Here is a 19266-nt window from a genome sequence, read left to right as displayed (position 1 = left end):
TGAAAAATACATTATACTATCTATTGACATGTTATATACTTTTCTATACCACTGTTATGTTCTTTATGTAACTCTCTGTTGCAAAACTGGGACAAAGGCATTTTCTGCAAATTCTGTTCCACGATGTTCTGTGCTAAAGGCCATCTCTCGTGTATTGAAGGATTCCTTTATGCAAGCTTTAAAATAAATTATGCTTCTGTTGTCCTCACTCTTCCTGCAGCAAAAAAAAGATAATGGTACTGAGGACCTCTGCTCCACTGTGTATTTTGACTTGACAGCTAGATTATGCATGCCACACACAGCACTTTGGTAGTAACATAAATTAGCCTATGATAAAAGCTGTTATCCTTAATTTTAAATCTGAACTTTGAAAGGTAACCATTATAGATGAAATCACTTTTGCCATGTTATATGATGATAAACATCACTTACATTTTGTGCCCGCCTTGTAATCACAACATTAGAACTTTTACTGTGTTCTCCAAATAGCTTTTTCAAAAGACTTTTGTATATATCCCTGTTCTATTTATTTTTAAGATGAATGTCATGATCTATTACATTACCTTTAATAACATGTCAGATCTTGTCTTTTTCAGTAGCTAGCTCAGTAGCTTCAATCAACATTCACATCTGGCTTTTGTGCAGAAGAGAATCAACTACAGTGCTGACACTTTACAAGATGTTCTAAAGTGGGACATTCACTTAAGGAAAAAGCCAGTAGATGACAAGAACACTAAAGATGAAGAAAGAACAGTGATATGGAAGAAAGCAGGTTTGTAAAGTACATGACCTGCTGCGTAAAAAGCCAACACTCTCCCGGCATTTAAACTTGGTATTAGACTTGTACTGTAATTCTACACAGCTGTGCTTGGCTCAAACAATGCTGCAGTATTGTATGATGATAATTTGTCAAGGTGACAGGACTGCAGCAAAGGCTAATTGTACACTGCTTGTATTCACTGTAGGAAGTGTACAAATGAAATCTGTCATTTAGATTTACCAGAGGCTTAAAAATCCAAATCAAACTCACAAGTATTGATCTTAAAAAGTGACCCTGAAAGTCGTTACTGAACTCTATATTACCTTTGTATACATAACTCCTGTGAGAAGGTATATTTGCTAAGTGCTCACAGTTCAAACTGGACCTCCCAGTAACTTTAAAGGTCTGTGTGAATCAATTCTGATAATGCCACAATATATTGTACCAAAATTGTGCCTTTAACCATTAAATGGAAGTCCCTGAGCTCCAATTAAGTGATTATCTTGGCAGAGAAGATCGGTCTGCCACAGGATATGATCAAACAGCAATATTACATTTTTTCAGAAGAGAGGACATAGCAGGGGGCAACCATTGTCAGCACAGCTTAGAACTGCACAATTACTGTACTGTTATCCCCCTAGAAGGTAACACGTACGTGTTACATATTATCACATATATATATATATATATATATATATATATATATATTATACTAGACCCATGTCATAAGTGTGGAGGGCTATATTTGTTCTTTGTTAAAAATGCTTGAGTTTGAACATGTCTGGCGGGTCAACATTCAAACTTATTCTCTACTTTGGAAAGACAAGGAAAACAGAAAAGGTGATTATTGAAAGTACTAAAATATTATGCCATTATTGACATTTATGTTTCAACACTGCTAATTTGGCTGCTTGTAACAAGCACTTTAAAGCAGAACTGATCTATTTAATACTTTTCTTCCCTCCAGAGATGTGATTTTGATCGAACAAGATAGGCTGATGTAACTTCCGTGCATGTGCATGGGGGTTCATTCTTCCCTTGAGTGTCAGAACAATTATAAAGCATCTTGTGAGAAGGAAAGTAAGACGTTTTTAATGAGAAGTTACACAGAATGTCTCTTATGTAACAAAAATCCATCCTGCTTGCAAATTTTTAATTTAGGGTAAAGGTGCTTTTATGATCTTACAGTTAGAGAATTAGCTCTTTACACACGAGAAATTTAGATGAGCATGCTTGCACATGTTTATTATTTAAAACATTTCCAATGTTGATTGATATAATGGTACTGATAAATGATGAAAAATGTTTTCTTACAACCAGAGACTAAACAAGAAAAGTTACGACATTCGTGACAGATAAGCCCACTCTCTAAATCTCACCTTCCCCACTCTTGCATTCCTGCATAGGAGCCAAGTGTCCCAACCCTGATAAGCTCCATATTGGATGGAAGCTGAACTTACTTTAATTTCATACTTCATCTCCCCATGTTTCAGTATTTAGACTTGGCTATTGCCCACTTAGAGCTTGGAGTATAAAGCAGGTCCTGTGCTTCCTCATGCCAGGAATCAGTAGCTATTTACCCACAGCTTCGATAGAGCAACAGGAGTGAAAGGAGGTTTTCTCACAAATGAGACTTACTTTTTACTCCTAATGGGCAATGTGACAATTTGTCTTTGAGTTTATTGGGTCCCTAACTAAATAAAATGTTATGCTGAATCATTAAAAGCCAGGAAACAGTTACAATAAACATTCAAAATAGATGTATGTGAATTGTCTTAGTTCATATTAACTCTGCTAATGTTAGGCTTAAATTGTCCCTTCTCAAAAACAAGGCCAACTGCTTTTCATTTCATTTCATTTTCAGTTTGCATTTAGACTTAAACATGTTAGACTTAAATGATAAATTAAAAGTCTCCAAAACTTAAAAAGATAAGAGACTATTGTAGGAGAACCTGGATGACCCAGCAAATATTTTTTTAGGAAATACATTCCTAGTTTGTTGGATCAGCCAGGTTCACCCATGAGAGTCTATCTTCACCAGTCTTGAAGAGCTTTAATAAATTAGGCCCAATGTGTCACAACATACCCCGAAACATGTATTCCTTTTTTATTTTACTGTTCTTTATTTACTCATCTAAACCACTAAAACCATCTATGGCAGTCTGTAGTCTGTATGGTCCCCTGCAGGGTAGTAGAAGTAGAAGAAAGATGGAAAGGTGACCTAAAGCTATAAATAAAGTAACAATTTCCATTTTGTGTTCACACATAAAGAATAATGTCTGAGGGAGGTGGGCTTTATTCAACCATTTCATAGGCATACATAAAATTCTATGTGCAGGTACAATTGTTCATTTCACTTTTTTCAATTTATTAAGCTTCATTGTTTGATGCATGCTTACATGTTTTTTAGGCAGAATTCAATAGTAAAGTATGACTGATGCTTTTTTCATGGGAAACTATAATAATATTTTCTTGCAAGAAGATTAAAGAATCCTTAATAAATCTGATTTTTTTTTTGTATTGTATTATATTAGAATATCAAAATAGGCAATTGTAAAAAAATTATATTTTAAATGAGAAAGAATAATAAATATTACTATATCCTGCGTATGCATGGGCCCAGATTTATTTACATTTTATACAATATATATCTTTTTTAAGTATATTTAGTATTTTAGTGTCTTGATTAGTATGCAACCCAAAATGTTTAATATTTGTATATCACATAAAAATAAAAGTATAAAATAATAGCAAGCAGCTCACATAGATCCACGTGAAATGGGAAATGATTTTAGATAGATAGATAGATACATACATACATACATACATACATACATAGATACGGTAGATAGATAATTGTAATAAATACAAATACATAATCTCAGACTAAATGGAGCATAAAAGATCTATACTAATGGTATTCTGCAAAATAGTATATAGCAGGTGTGTGTGTTTGAGTGTGTGTTGCCAAGCTTTTGTATTGTAATAAGGAATTCAGTTTTTACATTATTTTTACCCATTTATAGTAGTAAATTATGAAAGTATATTGTAATGCATAATTAATAAGTCCTGTACTAGCTAGTGGAGAAGTGGTTAGTAAATCTATGGGTGTTTAAAGGCAATTTTAAACGTCAAGGTTTTTTACTAAAATTATACTTGGTATTTATCTTCTGTATGTATTGGGGGATATGTATAATGTTTTGCATACTAGTATATTTATTATGTTCACAACTCTGAATATGTAAATACATTAAAAAAACATTAAAAAATCTTTATTTTATAGAGCTATAAAAATCTAATTCTCCCTCACAGCACTAAGTGGGTTAGATGAGTGGCTTATCTTCACTGTTACTCTAATACAGCTGTTTAGAAAATTTAGTTTGGTATTCTTAACAGTAGCAGCTACTGGTGTGTGTTTTCAAAATCCACTGAATTTTTGAAAGAGGATAGGTGGAAGGCTGGCATGACTAGGGGGATGAAGTAGAAGCAAGGATAAAGGCCTGAAGAGGGGGGGGGGGGGTCAGGTCAAGGGATGAGGATTAGTGATTGAATAAAGAGGGTGAAGCAAGCAAGGAGTGAAATGGGAGAGGGAACAAAAAGTGGGGATCTAGTGTGTTGGTGAGGAGAAAAAAATTCTCACCTTCCCCATATTGAAAAGATGGGTAAAAAAGGGATTTTGTATGGGTTGAGGCTTGAGGTGTGGTGATAGTGGTCTGTTGGTCATGTAGCGTGCAGACCCATCTTAGGTATAGCATCATCCTAAAAAAAAGATGAGGTGGCAAATTAAATGGGGTGTTTGGGTGGGGCTGTTACTGTTCCCAAGGTGGTGTAAGGGCCACTATGTACAATAATATTTTCAAAAGAAGCAGACCCCTCCACACGGTTTTTGGTTGTTGGTGGAGAATGCCCTCAGGACCTTCAGCCACGGAGGCAGTTAGTAAATGTCCAACATATTACTAAAGTTATTTTAAAAAGTTAAATATTGATAATAAAAGGCTGCTTAGGCCATTTAATCCTATACAAAGGAGTGGTGTACATATTTACAGGGATGGCAGACATTATAGCTACCTTAGTCATAAATACTGCACTATATTAGCTTTTATGTTTTTGTTTTATCCTGCCTGGAGTTCAGCTTTAAAAGAAATTGTGAGAGCAGGCAATGAAATACCCCGAGACTACAAATACAAAAAACTTAGAAAAGTATTTTACACCCAGGGAATCCCAGCTAATAACAAGATTAAACTGCCAGTCTTTAATATTAGCAACTACAGACCATTAGAGAAAAGTCCGTGGTCACTACGTTCAGAAGCTCATTAGAGTACCAACAAAAAGTGGTCACCAATACCCGCTAACTCTCCATATAACTACAAATGTATGTCAGAATGTTAAAACTACCTAGTAATGCCCACATAACTTTTCTTATTGGTACAATACAGTAGTATGATAAAAAGTGCACAGTCAAAGTATAGGCGGGTGTAAACGAAGGTAGGTTTGCAGCCCAATCTGCAGGGGGTAATACACAGATTATGCAGTTTTCTTGCTCCTTGTATTTTGTTTTCCTAAATTGGTACCCTTACCATCTATCTAAATCTTTAATGTATGATGGCATTCAAATTTCAAGATAAGATTTATGCTATGTCAAGATCTTTGATTACAATTTTTACATGTTTCTATAGAACAATTGTCCACATACATGGTTTTTCACTCTAGAGGCTACAACTAAGCTATAATGTCCTATGAAAGTTCCGTTTGTCAAATCCTGTTAGAAGACTTTATCTTCTTTTGTTATATAAAAATGTATATAATAAATGTTACATGTCATATCAACATAGGACATCAGCCTCAGTCAACTTTTTGCTATTCCTTTGAACCTACAGAAGGCTATGCAATCAGTTAGAAATTCTGACTTGCCATTATCAGCCAGGCTGATCCTGAGGTCACATTCCAGTGGAGTTTGTGCTCAAAGGTTTCTTTCATTTTGCTATTGATTCTTTAGCAATTCCATATAGCTTTCTGTTTTTCTATACCTACCAGGTACCGTCTCAAAGTAGGAAAACTTTGCAATTAACAAGCAGGATGTTTTGTGTTTGCAAACTCTTTGACATTTGCTTTAGCTAGCTCTTCAAAAGTTGCTGGGGTTTCATTTGTTTTTTTGTCTGTCTTTTTTGTCCTCTAATGTTTGAACTCACCTTCCCTCATTCTTTTATCATCACCCTATCTCAGGAATGCTTTCTCATTTTATATACACTGCTTACATTAAGTAAACACACTATCTAAGCGGCACAGCAAAGTGCTCTCTTTGAGAATTTGTAAGTAAATAATTGTCTGACATAATAAGGAAAAATTGTACAAGAAAATGCATTTTTCTGCTTCAGAGTGATGAAAACTGTACCCAATGCACTGTATAATAAAGACAAATAATAATATTTTATGGTGTTATGTTCCAAATTAGAATATAAAATTAAAATATAATTAAATAGGTATATTTCACCCCAATGAATTGTGTCAACATAACTAAAATTGTCTCTTTCTTCATGCTTCCAGTAAGACAGAGAACAAAATATCAGCTAAAACCTTATATGATGCATATTTGTTGCCTAAAAAAAAGTCTCTTCTTGAAATCTTCTTCTTTCCTTTTCCCTTTCCCTAATCAATAACATGATATAGACATTTTGGGCCTAATTTAATAAATCTCTCCAAGGCAGGAGAGGATACACTTTCATCAGTGAAGCTTGGTGATCTGTCTTCTTTGACTTTGGAAGAGTTAAACTGTCTGGGAGATAATATCAATTCAGCATGTGGGAAAATCATCTGCTAAGACTGGGTCTAAGAGGTATGTCAATGCATAAAGCAGTATTGTGCTAAAAACAGCACACAAACCTTTCTGCAAAATGTTCCATACCATAATTTTCTGCTCTGCAACACACAATATTGGAGCCTTGTTCAGATTCGTATTCATTTCAATATTTCTACAAACTTGATCCCATCCCATCTATCCTCTAAAAGATCCCTAGGGAGTATGCAATCTATGCTAAGAGACTGGTGCATAAGCCAACTACTTTGCAGTGTTGGTAGGAGCTTAAACACTAACCTTGGCTGTCATTTTTAAAAAAAGACTGCTGGGAAGACTAGTATTCGACCATTACAACTGATGAACAGAAGTCCTTTTTCTTGCTGAAATGTCATCTCGTTACCCTGTCGCTTTTCCGTATTTGTTAACCACCTGAGCGTTACACTGAGGTCTAGATTTCTGTACCAAAAGTGATCCACTGTTTTTCATTAATTTTTTTAATTGTAGACCTGTAACTTACAGAAATATGTCCGAACAAGGGTTCTAGTAGATATTATGAATATAAAAAATGTTTGAAACACACAATCATTTAAAAAAAAAATTTGAATTTCCAAGTTATTTACTTTTATTTTATTTTTTTTTTTGTATTGGATTGGATACGGGAGTTTGTATTCAATCCAATAATATAAATTTGAATTTCCAAGTTATTTACTTTTATTTTATTTTTTTTTATTTTTTGTATTGGATTGGATACGGGAGTTTGTATCCAATCAAATACAAAATATAAATTTGAATTTCCAAGTTATTTACTTTTATTTTTTTTTATTTTTTGTATTGGATTGGATACGGGAGTTTGTATCCAATCAAATACAAAATATAAATTTGAATTTCCAAGTTATTTACTTTTATTTTATTTTTTTTTATTTTTTGTATTGGATTGGATATGGGAGTTTGTATTCAATCCAATACAAAATGACAGTTTGAATTTACCAATTACACACTTTGTATTTATTTGAATTATTTTGTATTGGATTGAATACAGGAGTTTGTATTGAATCCAATACAAAATGAATGAATGAGTTTGAATTTGAATTTCCCGCACACGCGCCGACGTCATCACGCACGCAGGGAAGCCGTCCGGCTATTTTTTTCTCAGCCGGATGGCTTCTCGCTTCAGAAGACACCCGGCACTGGATGAAGAAGGATCATCGGTGATCAGCGGGACCAGGTAAGAAGCCGACCGGCATCTTATGTTCCGCTGGCCGGCATCTTGTGTTCCGCCGGGCGGCAGAACAAAAGATGCCGGGCGGCGGAACAAAAGATGCCGGCCGGCATCTTACCGGTCCCGCTGGCACCCGACGCTGGAGAGGGAGACCGACGGACGACGATGGATGGAGGACGACGCTGGAATACGAAAACGACGCTGGATGAGCACAGCGGGACCAGGTAAGTATGGATGCGACAAAAACTCGGGGTTACCCATCCTAGCCTTTTTTTTTTGCCCGTACGAAGGTGGGGCTTAACGGCTAGGTGGTTAATCTAGGAGGAATGATGACCAACACTTGAGAGAGGAGCCTGAAGATAAAAGGGGGCTGTAAGCATATTATGAAAACCTTGGTACCCTAGAACATTCCCAATCAACATCAAGAAAATAACATATACTAAAAAGTATAACAATAATAACAAATAATACAGTTTCTAAAAAAACCCACACAAGTTCAGAATCCAGATGGTCTTTTTAATCACTTTAATCTGTTTCCTAAATAAATAAATGTACTATCTACGACAAGTATCAACTGCCAGATAGCATGGAACAGCTGGTATTATTTAAAGGCTTTGATACCAAAGTGCACTTTTCAGAAAAGTCTGATGTGATCTCACTAAAAATTTCACTATATAAATAGATTAGATGTACAAATAATAAGTACACATTTCAAGTTAGTAAACAGATACTTTGCCAATATTGTTTAAAACGAGCATTCAAAAACAAAACCAATCTTTTTTTACCCAGCAGAATAAATAGCTAGTGTTGGTAATTATAGCATTGATGAATGGAATAATACCAGTCTAAAGGTGGAGTTGTGTAAGTGCTTTTTTCACTGCAGCTGACAATTAAAGTGTTTTTAAACCCCATTAATCTAAGAAGATAGCATGTTTTGTTATCTTTCACTGATACTGGATCCCTGACTGTTATTTAACTGGAGTCTACTTTTTTTATGGAAAATTGAAAGTGCTATTTTATTTACCCAAGCCCCTTCTCTTTTCCAGGATTCAAATTCTGCCTTAAGCTGCGTACACACCTGCAATTTTTCTCGTTGGAAAGGATCTTTCACGATCCTTTCCAACGAGAAAAGACTGCACGATGCATGAACGATGCTGTACATACAGCACCGTTCATGCTCTATGGAGAGGGGAGGGGGAGAGCGACGGAGCGGCACCCTGCTGCGCGCTCTCCCCTTCCCTTTCATTAGGATCGGTCGTCGTCCATCGTCCATGGATCCGCCAGGACGGTCGTCGGACGATGGACGACGACCGACTGTACACACGGCAGATTTTCGCCCGATAATTGGCCGATACCGATTATCGGGCGAGAAAAATTTGCCGTGTGTACGCAGCTTTACAGGTTCTGCCTACAGACATGACATTGTCACCCTACTTAGCCTGTTCATTTCCTGGACAATAAGTTTATGTACAGATACATTGATCTTCGACCTTATCTGTGACATGCAAAAGCTGCAACTCCCACAGTGTAACAAATCATGTGAATTATCTTAACACTTTGAAGGAGTAGATGTTTGGGAATACTGTATGCATGATGTGCACAACCATGAGAACTTCAAAAATAGAAAAGAAGTGCTTTTTTAGAATAAAACAAGGAACTGTAGCGAGATATCATTATGGTTTAGCTAAAAATTACTGTAAATGTTTATTATCATTTAACAACAATGTTTCTGACCTTTTGGTAACATTTTAAAAGTTTTATGTGGCAAAGAAAAGGAGATTTATGCTAAAACAAATTTATGTGTTTGTATAGCCAAAACTTTTTTTGTTTTGATTAGTATATTTCTTCTACTTTTAAAATTTGGAAAAAAGGGGCACATCTATTAGGTTTCTAATGTAAGTGCCCTAAAGATCGTAATAGAAAATATGTCCCTGCATCATTGGCAAGGAAAAAAAGCCCTGGGGTTAGTGGAAGAAAAATAAATTGCCCTGGCATCAGTGGGAGGGAAAAATGTCCCAGTGTCAGCGAAGGGGAAAAAGTTGCAGTAATAACATAAGAGAATAACTCCTTGGTGTCAACAGAGCAAAAAAACACCCTGGCATCTATGGGAAAAGATTAGTGACCTTTTACCAGACCTGATATTTGCAGATTGGATTTTAAATCACTTTCTGTCCTATTGATAATTCTCACTATAGAAAAAAAATATGAATCCAGCTATTATGGACAGTACATGGATACATCTAGCATGTAATGGTGGTAATGCCCCTGAAGTGCCTATCTTCCACTGCTAGAAGACTACAGTTTGTTTTTATGAAACCGCTATTATAAATTTTATAACATTATTTACTGGCACTTCAGGACAAATGTGTTGGCGGATTTCACTCTCTAAAAGAAAACAATAAATGCCACAAATAGCACAATATTTTTCTGTGCTCAGGGGAGCTCTGCGACAGTGTGACACACAGTTTTGTTACAAAACTCTAATAAAGTTGAAATCCACAGCACAATCTTTTGGCACAGAGCCACTTTGCCCTTTAAATGCTTTCTTGACTTTTACTGTCACTTGGCAGGCCACTGGCACTGCTGCTACACTATCGCCATGCTGTTCTATGTAATGGAGGCTGTCAAAATGCTATTGAAGTGAGCACAAATTGCAGAAAAGCTTCCAAATCCTGCTCTACTGAGAATAATGCATCCAATCAGGAGGCTAAAATCAGGTGTAGCTTGTAAGACATTTTTATGTAAATTGCATCAGGATACATATTTACCTTTCTTGAGGATGGTCAATCCACGCTCAGCTACCTTGCACAGTTAGCAGTCTAACTTTTTATTGCGTGGCTGGCAGAAGAAATCATGTAGCCCAATGGAGGAAAAACTCAGAAGTTCTTGGTGACAGGGATGCTACTAGCTCTGCAAGTAAGCTAAAAATGAACCCATCTGAGAGACATATTTATTGCCTGCTATTACAGGAAGAAGCTACATGCTTGCTTTTATTTATGTATGGCAAAAAACACAGAATTCAGGCTAGTAAAGTTCTGCGTATAATTGTAAAAAACTTTTTTTTATTGCTGAACAGAAAGCGATAATTAGGAATCAATACCATAGGTTCCACTTTCTATCCCTGTGTTCTTTTAAGATTGATGTAATACTATGAATGAAACAATGTTACTATTCGCCTTATACCATAGGTCTTGTTGTGAAAATGGTCATATGGACATCAATACAACTTTTAATGTGGATTTGCATTAAAGTCTGTAAAGGTTAGAACCTGACAATCTATTTTCCCCACTGGGACTCTAAAAAGTTTTGTTTTAGGAGTATCCAAAATATTTCCTGGTCATGACTGCATACTAAGCAAAAAAAAAAAAAATAGATAATGCTAAATATCTGCATTCTAGTTTAATAAACATAAAAATGTTCATAATAAGACATTGTAGTCAATCTTATCAAGTACCGCCACTGACAATAAACTCAAAATCAGGGCTGTATATATCATAATGGTACTGGTGATTCAGTGCTTGTGACAGCAGGGTAAAAGTGGAGAGCAATATTAATATTAGTATTGTTTTCATGTATACATTAAGAATTACTTTTCGTGCAACACTGTGTCCTCCTCTGCCCCTTTTAGCCGGGCTCTCGACCTGGAAATTTTTAGTAACCACCCAGCTGTTTTGGGGTGGTGGCTAAAAAGTTGGGTCACAATACAAGGGCTGCCACCCACCTGCAGCTTCCTCCCACCCAGCTTTTTTGGGGAGAACACTGTCACACTTTACAGATTCCACACCTATAATGCAATGTCTCTAACACAATCTAACAAGCTATTTTTAGAGGGAAGCAAAATGACCTACCAGTATGACAAGTGAATAAATGGTGAAAACATACAGACTTCATACAAGAAGTGTCCTGGCTGGGATTTAAAGTTTGAAAGGGTAAAATTTATAGTACTAGTATATCTTTACGGGCTTTTGGGGCTGAATGAAGAGGAGAGGTAGTTAAAGAAAGGGTAAATATGTTTTGATGGGAAGGAGGTGGTATAAAGCAAACATGTTGTTTGTTTTATGTGAGCTTTTTGCAGTGTGTTATGTTTATTTATTGCAAATGTCAGCACTTGGAAGAACCAATCTTTTATTATTTTAAGGGTGCACCTAATATTTCAGATGTTTCAAATGTGTTATTTTATGACATTGATTTTAACTTTTAGCATATATTGTTTGTGCTTAGATCTAAGGTGATTCCCTAAAACTCCATGGCACAGGAACAAGAATATTGGCAGGCTGAACTCTGGAAAATAATATTTTTATGATATCAAACAGGAAAGTCATACCATGTTCTCTGATAAGAACATAATGAAAATGACTTTCCAACAAAATAGTCTTACTTCATCCTGGTTTTATTTATTTTGTGTTTATTTGTTACACTTTAGATTTTTGAATTCTAGGTCATATTAGCAGTAAAACATTACAAAACTGACTCAGCATTCACTAAACTGTAATGGTATGAATTGAGCTTGAATTGAGCAGGGATATGACCTCCCAGAAAGTGGAAATAGTAAAATATTGTAAATAAACTAAGTAAAGATATATATTTGGGGAATATCATTTTATTAAACCTTGTAGTGAATAGATTTTTCATTCCTTAGTCTTGCATATGTGTATATGTAGTATTTTATATTTTTTACTGCATGTTAAGCTAATATCACAACATTTATACACAAGAGACAGCTATAGACATGTTTCATGGAAATATGCAAACTGGTTAAAGGTATATGATGATGCTAACAATAAGCTCTTCAGGTTTGTTCTGCTGACAGTCTAATAAGTACACACACAAAGTGAATATTCTAATGTTGTGTTATGTTAGCAATGAATGGAGGTAGACCGCTGTATGTGTTGTAATTTATTTAATAATGTATTGGGTACTTATAATCTTAACAGAAAAAAAGTGTGCTGCATCATACCTAATAGATCTCTAGAAGGCTGATAAAAAGTTTAGACAATTTATTAGTGCTCATTTTTAGCCAAGGTTCATTTGCCAATGGTTCAGCTAATCATGGTAAATGTTCAGATTTTTAAAAATAAAAATTTGATGGGCAGATCCCATTAAAGTGGGACATGGGAAACTGGGCCTTTTTGATTTTCTCATTTATTCTCAATGACAGCATACACTGACATTGGACATTTTGTTATGTATTTATCTTTTTTTCTTTTAAGTTTAGCTTGAGTTACATACAGCAGAAGCAGGAGCCTAAAGAGAAGCTTGTAAAGAGGTTTTAGCAACACATACTTTTTCTATAAATGCTGTTAGTAATACTTTGAGATGCAAATACATGTTGGCCAGCAATTTGTAGTGGCTTTACCAGTTTTTTCTAATGCAAAACTGTTCTGCCACTGGTCAACGTCTATCAAGCTCTCAAAGAATATTACCAGTGTTTTAGCACACAAATTTAGAGAGCACAAATAGTACAGCAATGTAAAACAGGCCATCAGCAGGACAATTTTAAATAGAAAGGCTAGACCAAAATTTTAAGGAGACAAAGTGCACAGGCTGAGGTTATACTACAAGAATTAGGATACAACTGTGTAAAATTGTCCATCAGTAGATCAGTATTATTCAGAGAAATTAGGTCTAACTAGGCTGTCTAGAGGAATGTGTAGGAGATACATTTTTTTCTTCAATTTCAATTCGTCATTTAAACAATGCAGCTGTGAGCTGCAAAAAAAGACAAATCTAAGAATAAAATATCATTAACATAGAATGCTCCACATCAAAATAAAATTAAAATTAAAAGCCCACAAAAGAAATAAAAATAAACAACCCCTCCTCTTCTGCTGCATCTCTTTGTAGTTCTCTCCATTGGCTTCCATTTCACCTTAGAATCAAATTTAAGCTCCTGTGCTTTGCCTTCAAACGACCGACTGTACACACGGCAGATTTTCGCCCGATAATTGGCCGATACCGATTATCGGGCGAGAAAAATTTGCCGTGTGTACGCAGCTTTACAGGTTCTGCCTACAGACATGACATTGTCACCCTACTTAGCCTGTTCATTTCCTGGACAATAAGTTTATGTACAGATACATTGATCTTCGACCTTATCTGTGACATGCAAAAGCTGCAACTCCCACAGTGTAACAAATCATGTGAATTATCTTAACACTTTGAAGGAGTAGATGTTTGGGAATACTGTATGCATGATGTGCACAACCATGAGAACTTCAAAAATAGAAAAGAAGTGCTTTTTTAGAATAAAACAAGGAACTGTAGCGAGATATCATTATGGTTTAGCTAAAAATTACTGTAAATGTTTATTATCATTTAACAACAATGTTTCTGACCTTTTGGTAACATTTTAAAAGTTTTATGTGGCAAAGAAAAGGAGATTTATGCTAAAACAAATTTATGTGTTTGTATAGCCAAAACTTTTTTTGTTTTGATTAGTATATTTCTTCTACTTTTAAAATTTGGGAAAAAGGGGCACATCTATTAGGTTTCTAATGTAAGTGCCCTAAAGATCGTAATAGAAAATATGTCCCTGCATCATTGGCAAGGAAAAAAAGCCCTGGGGTTAGTGGAAGAAAAATAAATTGCCCTGGCATCAGTGGGAGGGAAAAATGTCCCAGTGTCAGCGAAGGGGAAAAAGTTGCAGTAATAACATAAGAGAATAACTCCTTGGTGTCAACAGAGCAAAAAAACACCCTGGCATCTATGGGAAAAGATTAGTGACCTTTTACCAGACCTGATATTTGCAGATTGGATTTTAAATCACTTTCTGTCCTATTGATAATTCTCACTATAGAAAAAAAATATGAATCCAGCTATTATGGACAGTACATGGATACATCTAGCATGTAATGGTGGTAATGCCCCTGAAGTGCCTATCTTCCACTGCTAGAAGACTACAGTTTGTTTTTATGAAACCGCTATTATAAATTTTATAACATTATTTACTGGCACTTCAGGACAAATGTGTTGGCGGATTTCACTCTCTAAAAGAAAACAATAAATGCCACAAATAGCACAATATTTTTCTGTGCTCAGGGGAGCTCTGCGACAGTGTGACACACAGTTTTGTTACAAAACTGTAATAAAGTTGAAATCCACAGCACAATCTTTTGGCACAGAGCCACTTTGCCCTTTAAATGCTTTCTTGACTTTTACTGTCACTTGGCAGGCCACTGGCACTGCTGCTACACTATCGCCATGCTGTTCTATGTAATGGAGGCTGTCAAAATGCTATTGAAGTGAGCACAAATTGCAGAAAAGCTTCCAAATCCTGCTCTACTGAGAATAATGCATCCAATCAGGAGGCTAAAATCAGGTGTAGCTTGTAAGACATTTTTATGTAAATTGCATCAGGATACATATTTACCTTTCTTGAGGATGGTCAATCCACGCTCAGCTACCTTGCACAGTTAGCAGTCTAACTTTTAATTGCGTGGCTGGCAGAAGAAATCATGTAGCCCAATGGAGGAAAAACTCAGAAGTTCTTGGTGACAGGGATGCTACTAGCTCTGCAAGTAAGCTAAAAATGAACCCATCTGAGAGACATATTTATTGCCTGCTATTACAGGAAGAAGCTACATGCTTGCTTTTATTTATGTATGGCAAAAAACACAGAATTCAGGCTAGTAAAGTTCTGCGTATAATTGTAAAAAACTTTTTTTTATTGCTGAACAGAAAGCGATAATTAGGAATCAATACCATAGGTTCCACTTTCTATCCCTGTGTTCTTTTAGGATTGATGTAATACTATGAATGAAACAATGTTACTATTCGCCTTATACCATAGGTCTTGTTGTGAAAATGGTCATATGGACATCAATACAACTTTTAATGTGGATTTGCATTAAAGTCTGTAAAGGTTAGAACCTGACAATCTATTTTCCCCACTGGGACTCTAAAAAGTTTTGTTTTAGGAGTATCCAAAATATTTCCTGGTCATGACTGCATACTAAGCAAAAAAAAAAAAAATAGATAATGCTAAATATCTGCATTCTAGTTTAATAAACATAAAAATGTTCATAATAAGACATTGTAGTCAATCTTATCAAGTACCGCCACTGACAATAAACTCAAAATCAGGGCTGTATATATCATAATGGTACTGGTGATTCAGTGCTTGTGACAGCAGGGTAAAAGTGGAGAGCAATATTAATATTAGTATTGTTTTCATGTATACATTAAGAATTACTTTTCGTGCAACACTGTGTCCTCCTCTGCCCCTTTTAGCCGGGCTCTCGACCTGGAAATTTTTAGTAACCACCCAGCTGTTTTGGGGTGGTGGCTAAAAAGTTGGGTCACAATACAAGGGCTGCCACCCACCTGCAGCTTCCTCCCACCCAGCTTTTTTGGGGAGAACACTGTCACACTTTACAGATTCCACACCTATAATGCAATAAAATAATAAAATAAATAATAAATAATAAAATATAATAATAAATAAATAAAATAATAAACTATACGTACCCCCCACCAATTGTTGAAAATATGATCTAGAAGCCAAAAATATAAAATAAATGGCATTTCAAAACTACTACCAGGCCAACCTTGACACACTAGCATGTCCTTTCACAGTAATTCATTTAGTAGTGCACTGATCGGCCATACTTACTTTGCAAAGTGAATGGCAGCATTATCCAATCATGTGCCAGCATTTTCCCCTTTTACTATTAGTGGATGAGTGCTTGCCACTTGAGTTAGAAAAGGTTAGGCTGGCGGAGTAGCTACCAACTAGCTGGTCTGTAGACATTCTGTTTAAATTGAGCCTAAAGTTTAACCAGACCCTCCACAGAGAGATTCAGAAACTGACATTTCTGACCTGGTTCTATAATATACAACTTGCCTGGTTGGTGTTCAGATCCCCTGCCTTTATTATCTTCTGAATCAATGGTGTGTAACTGAAATCACTGAAACCAAAAGATCAACTTTAAACCCAGGTAATTAACATTTTTGGAACAAATTCAGCAATGGCAGTTGCCATAATCTTTCAGTGGAATGTCTGCTTTAAGTAGAAATCACTTTGCTAAGTGAATTTTCTCCAACCACTTAGTACAAAAAGCCTAGTATGTTAAAATATATCCTCGATTTCCTTTCTAGATGCTCAAAACTGAATTATCCCTCACTTTCAGCTCAGTTTAAGGATGTATAGGGAGAATCTTTATCATCAGCAGGAACATGGACAGCAAAAGTTTATAACCCTTCCTGCAATCTTAACCAAATGAATTCTTAATATTTTATCAAAGACTATTATAACAAGATAAAAAATATATTACCTTTCTGATACATTTTTGATGAAGGGGCTAAATTCTTTCCCATTGCTTTCTTGAATACTGTGTGTCTTGTCTCCCTGTAAACTCTCCATAACCTGCAGAGTTCTTTCTTCTGGCCGGCGAATATGGAGGAGAGTGAGAGGGGTCTCATGGCTCAAGGGACCCACACGTCTACAGTGAAGAAGTCGTTGGTAGGCTGTACGGAAGTCTCTATTCAAAGCAGCATACAAAATTGGATTGAGAGCAGAGTTTGCATAGCCCAACCACAGAACTATTAGGAAAGCAGTCTCATCTACTTCAATGTCATTTACTCCTTCATAGGTAAAAACAGTGAAATAGGGGAACCAGCAGATGATGAATGCACCCATTACAGCTGCCAGTGTCACAGTAGCTTTATGTTCTCGAACTGTAGGTAGTGTAGGACTGACAGCATTGCAACAGCTGGCATGGTTAATTCTTTTAGCCTGCTCTCTGGCAATCTTAAATATCCTGTAGTACATAAGACACATGATGACTAAAGGCAGGTAGAATGTCAGTAAACCATCCACTAGTACATACTCCTTATTTAGCTCCAATTTGCATTCTTTGCTGTCGTCATCCCTGGAGTTTTGGATTGTTTTATCCTTTGTATTCCATCCAAGATGTATAGGAAGAAATGAGACCATCAGTGAAACTACCCATATTAAACCCATGGCTATGCCAACCCTACATGGGGTAACAAGCATGGAGTAGCGTAGAGGGGCTGTGACACCATAGTAGCGGTCCAAGCTAATCATAAAAAGATTGAGGATGGAAGCTGTGCACAACATAACATCCAGGCTGGTATAGATATTGCAAAAAGTTGATCCAAAAGGCCATTCTTCATGTAACAAGTTCAAAGCGGAAAATGGTAGCACCAATATACCCAGTAAAAGGTCTGTTATAGCCAGGGAGACAATAAAGCAGTTTGTCAAACTACGAAGTCGTCGGTCAAATCCAACAGCCAAGCACACAACTACATTGCCGCATATAGTGATGATAATGATTAGAACAAGAACAACTCCAATGAGAACATTGTACAGTATTGTCTTCCAGCATGTGGCAACTGAATCATTAAGGTCGTCACCCATGACAGAGCACATTGCTTTCATACAGTTTCTTGTTACATTTAGCTGGAATGTTTTAATATTCAAAGTTCTGAGAAATATATCAGTTTTTTAAAGATCACAATTATTAAAAGTATATGTACAAGGGGCCCAGCAGTGCAATAATGTACTCTGCATTGCTGGACCCCTAAACCCAGGAACGGTCTCTATGTTTTTGTTATACCACTGGTTTTTATTAACATTTGCCTGTATTTTTGCACTTTTGTTTTCCCTTCCCCCTAAGGTGTGAATAAAAGACTTTGTTTTGTCAGGAGATTTCTCTGTTATATTGAGATAAAGTATTGCTGACTATATGAATTGTCATTCCAGCATTAGGTTCTGTGTTTCAATAAATTATCCATAGCTTGGAGTAAGAGTTTTGTCCTTATGCCGTAAGGAATCTTGCTGATTGTAGCACGCTTCTTCATTAGCAATGAGGTACCTTTTTGAAACCTGAAAAAGGTTAAAAATGAATTTTAGAAATGTAAAACAAATATGTCCATTTATCTATTTATATCTACCTATCTTCTTACTTTTTGCATCCATTTATATTATTGTAGAAATTTCCACACTCCATAGTTATAGTACATATTCCAGTATCCTAGGTATATTCCTAGTCTAAGGTATAGCCATATGCTGTTGTTGTTTGCTTACAAACGACAGGCAAAAAAAAAAAGTTTAGAGTTGGAAGAAATTTAACAATATATATGCATTTTGTTTACCCTGATGACTAGCAAAGCATTCTTCTGTAATTCACCAGGAAAAAATGGAATCAGTGTTAAAATGGAAGAAAATAAAGTGAACAGTAATTGGCTTATTTTCAAGCATTTCACGAAAAAAAACGAAACTCCTTAACCATGTGTGTTTGGAACATAATGTCATTATTAGATCATGGCAAACACCTTATTTTGGAAGCCTTGGGATATCTGCTTTGGCCAAATCACAATTTTATTAGCATGTGTCCATTAGCATAAGGATTAAGATCTGTCTCATTTACATACTTATATTGGTACTTATATTGGTACATCACTCTAAAAATCATACATATGGCAGTGTAAATGAACAGCACATCTGTTCTGGAACACAACCTAAAGAATTTG

At 35.8% G+C, this 19266-nt stretch overlaps 1 protein-coding gene across 2 annotated transcripts in view; it reads right to left on the bottom strand.

Annotated features, from left to right (window-relative positions):
- HRH2 (histamine receptor H2) overlaps positions 1 to 19266 on the bottom strand; it is a 65721-nt gene that overhangs the window by 10942 nt on the left and 35513 nt on the right. For both annotated transcript variants that reach the window (XR_011919426.1, XM_072400986.1), the window contains exon 2: positions 17046 to 18619. Coding sequence is in view for 1 of the 2 variants with exons in the window: in XM_072400986.1 (XP_072257087.1) it covers positions 17046 to 18172 (1127 nt within the window). In the remaining variant the exon portion in view is untranslated. The remainder of the gene's footprint in view (positions 1 to 17045; positions 18620 to 19266) is intronic.

This window comes from Pyxicephalus adspersus, chromosome 2 (assembly GCF_032062135.1).
Source record: "Pyxicephalus adspersus chromosome 2, UCB_Pads_2.0, whole genome shotgun sequence".
Classification (NCBI taxonomy): Eukaryota; Metazoa; Chordata; class Amphibia; order Anura; family Pyxicephalidae; genus Pyxicephalus; species Pyxicephalus adspersus.
Note: the sequence above shows the minus strand (reverse complement) of the source record. Positions and strands in the feature narration are given on the sequence as shown.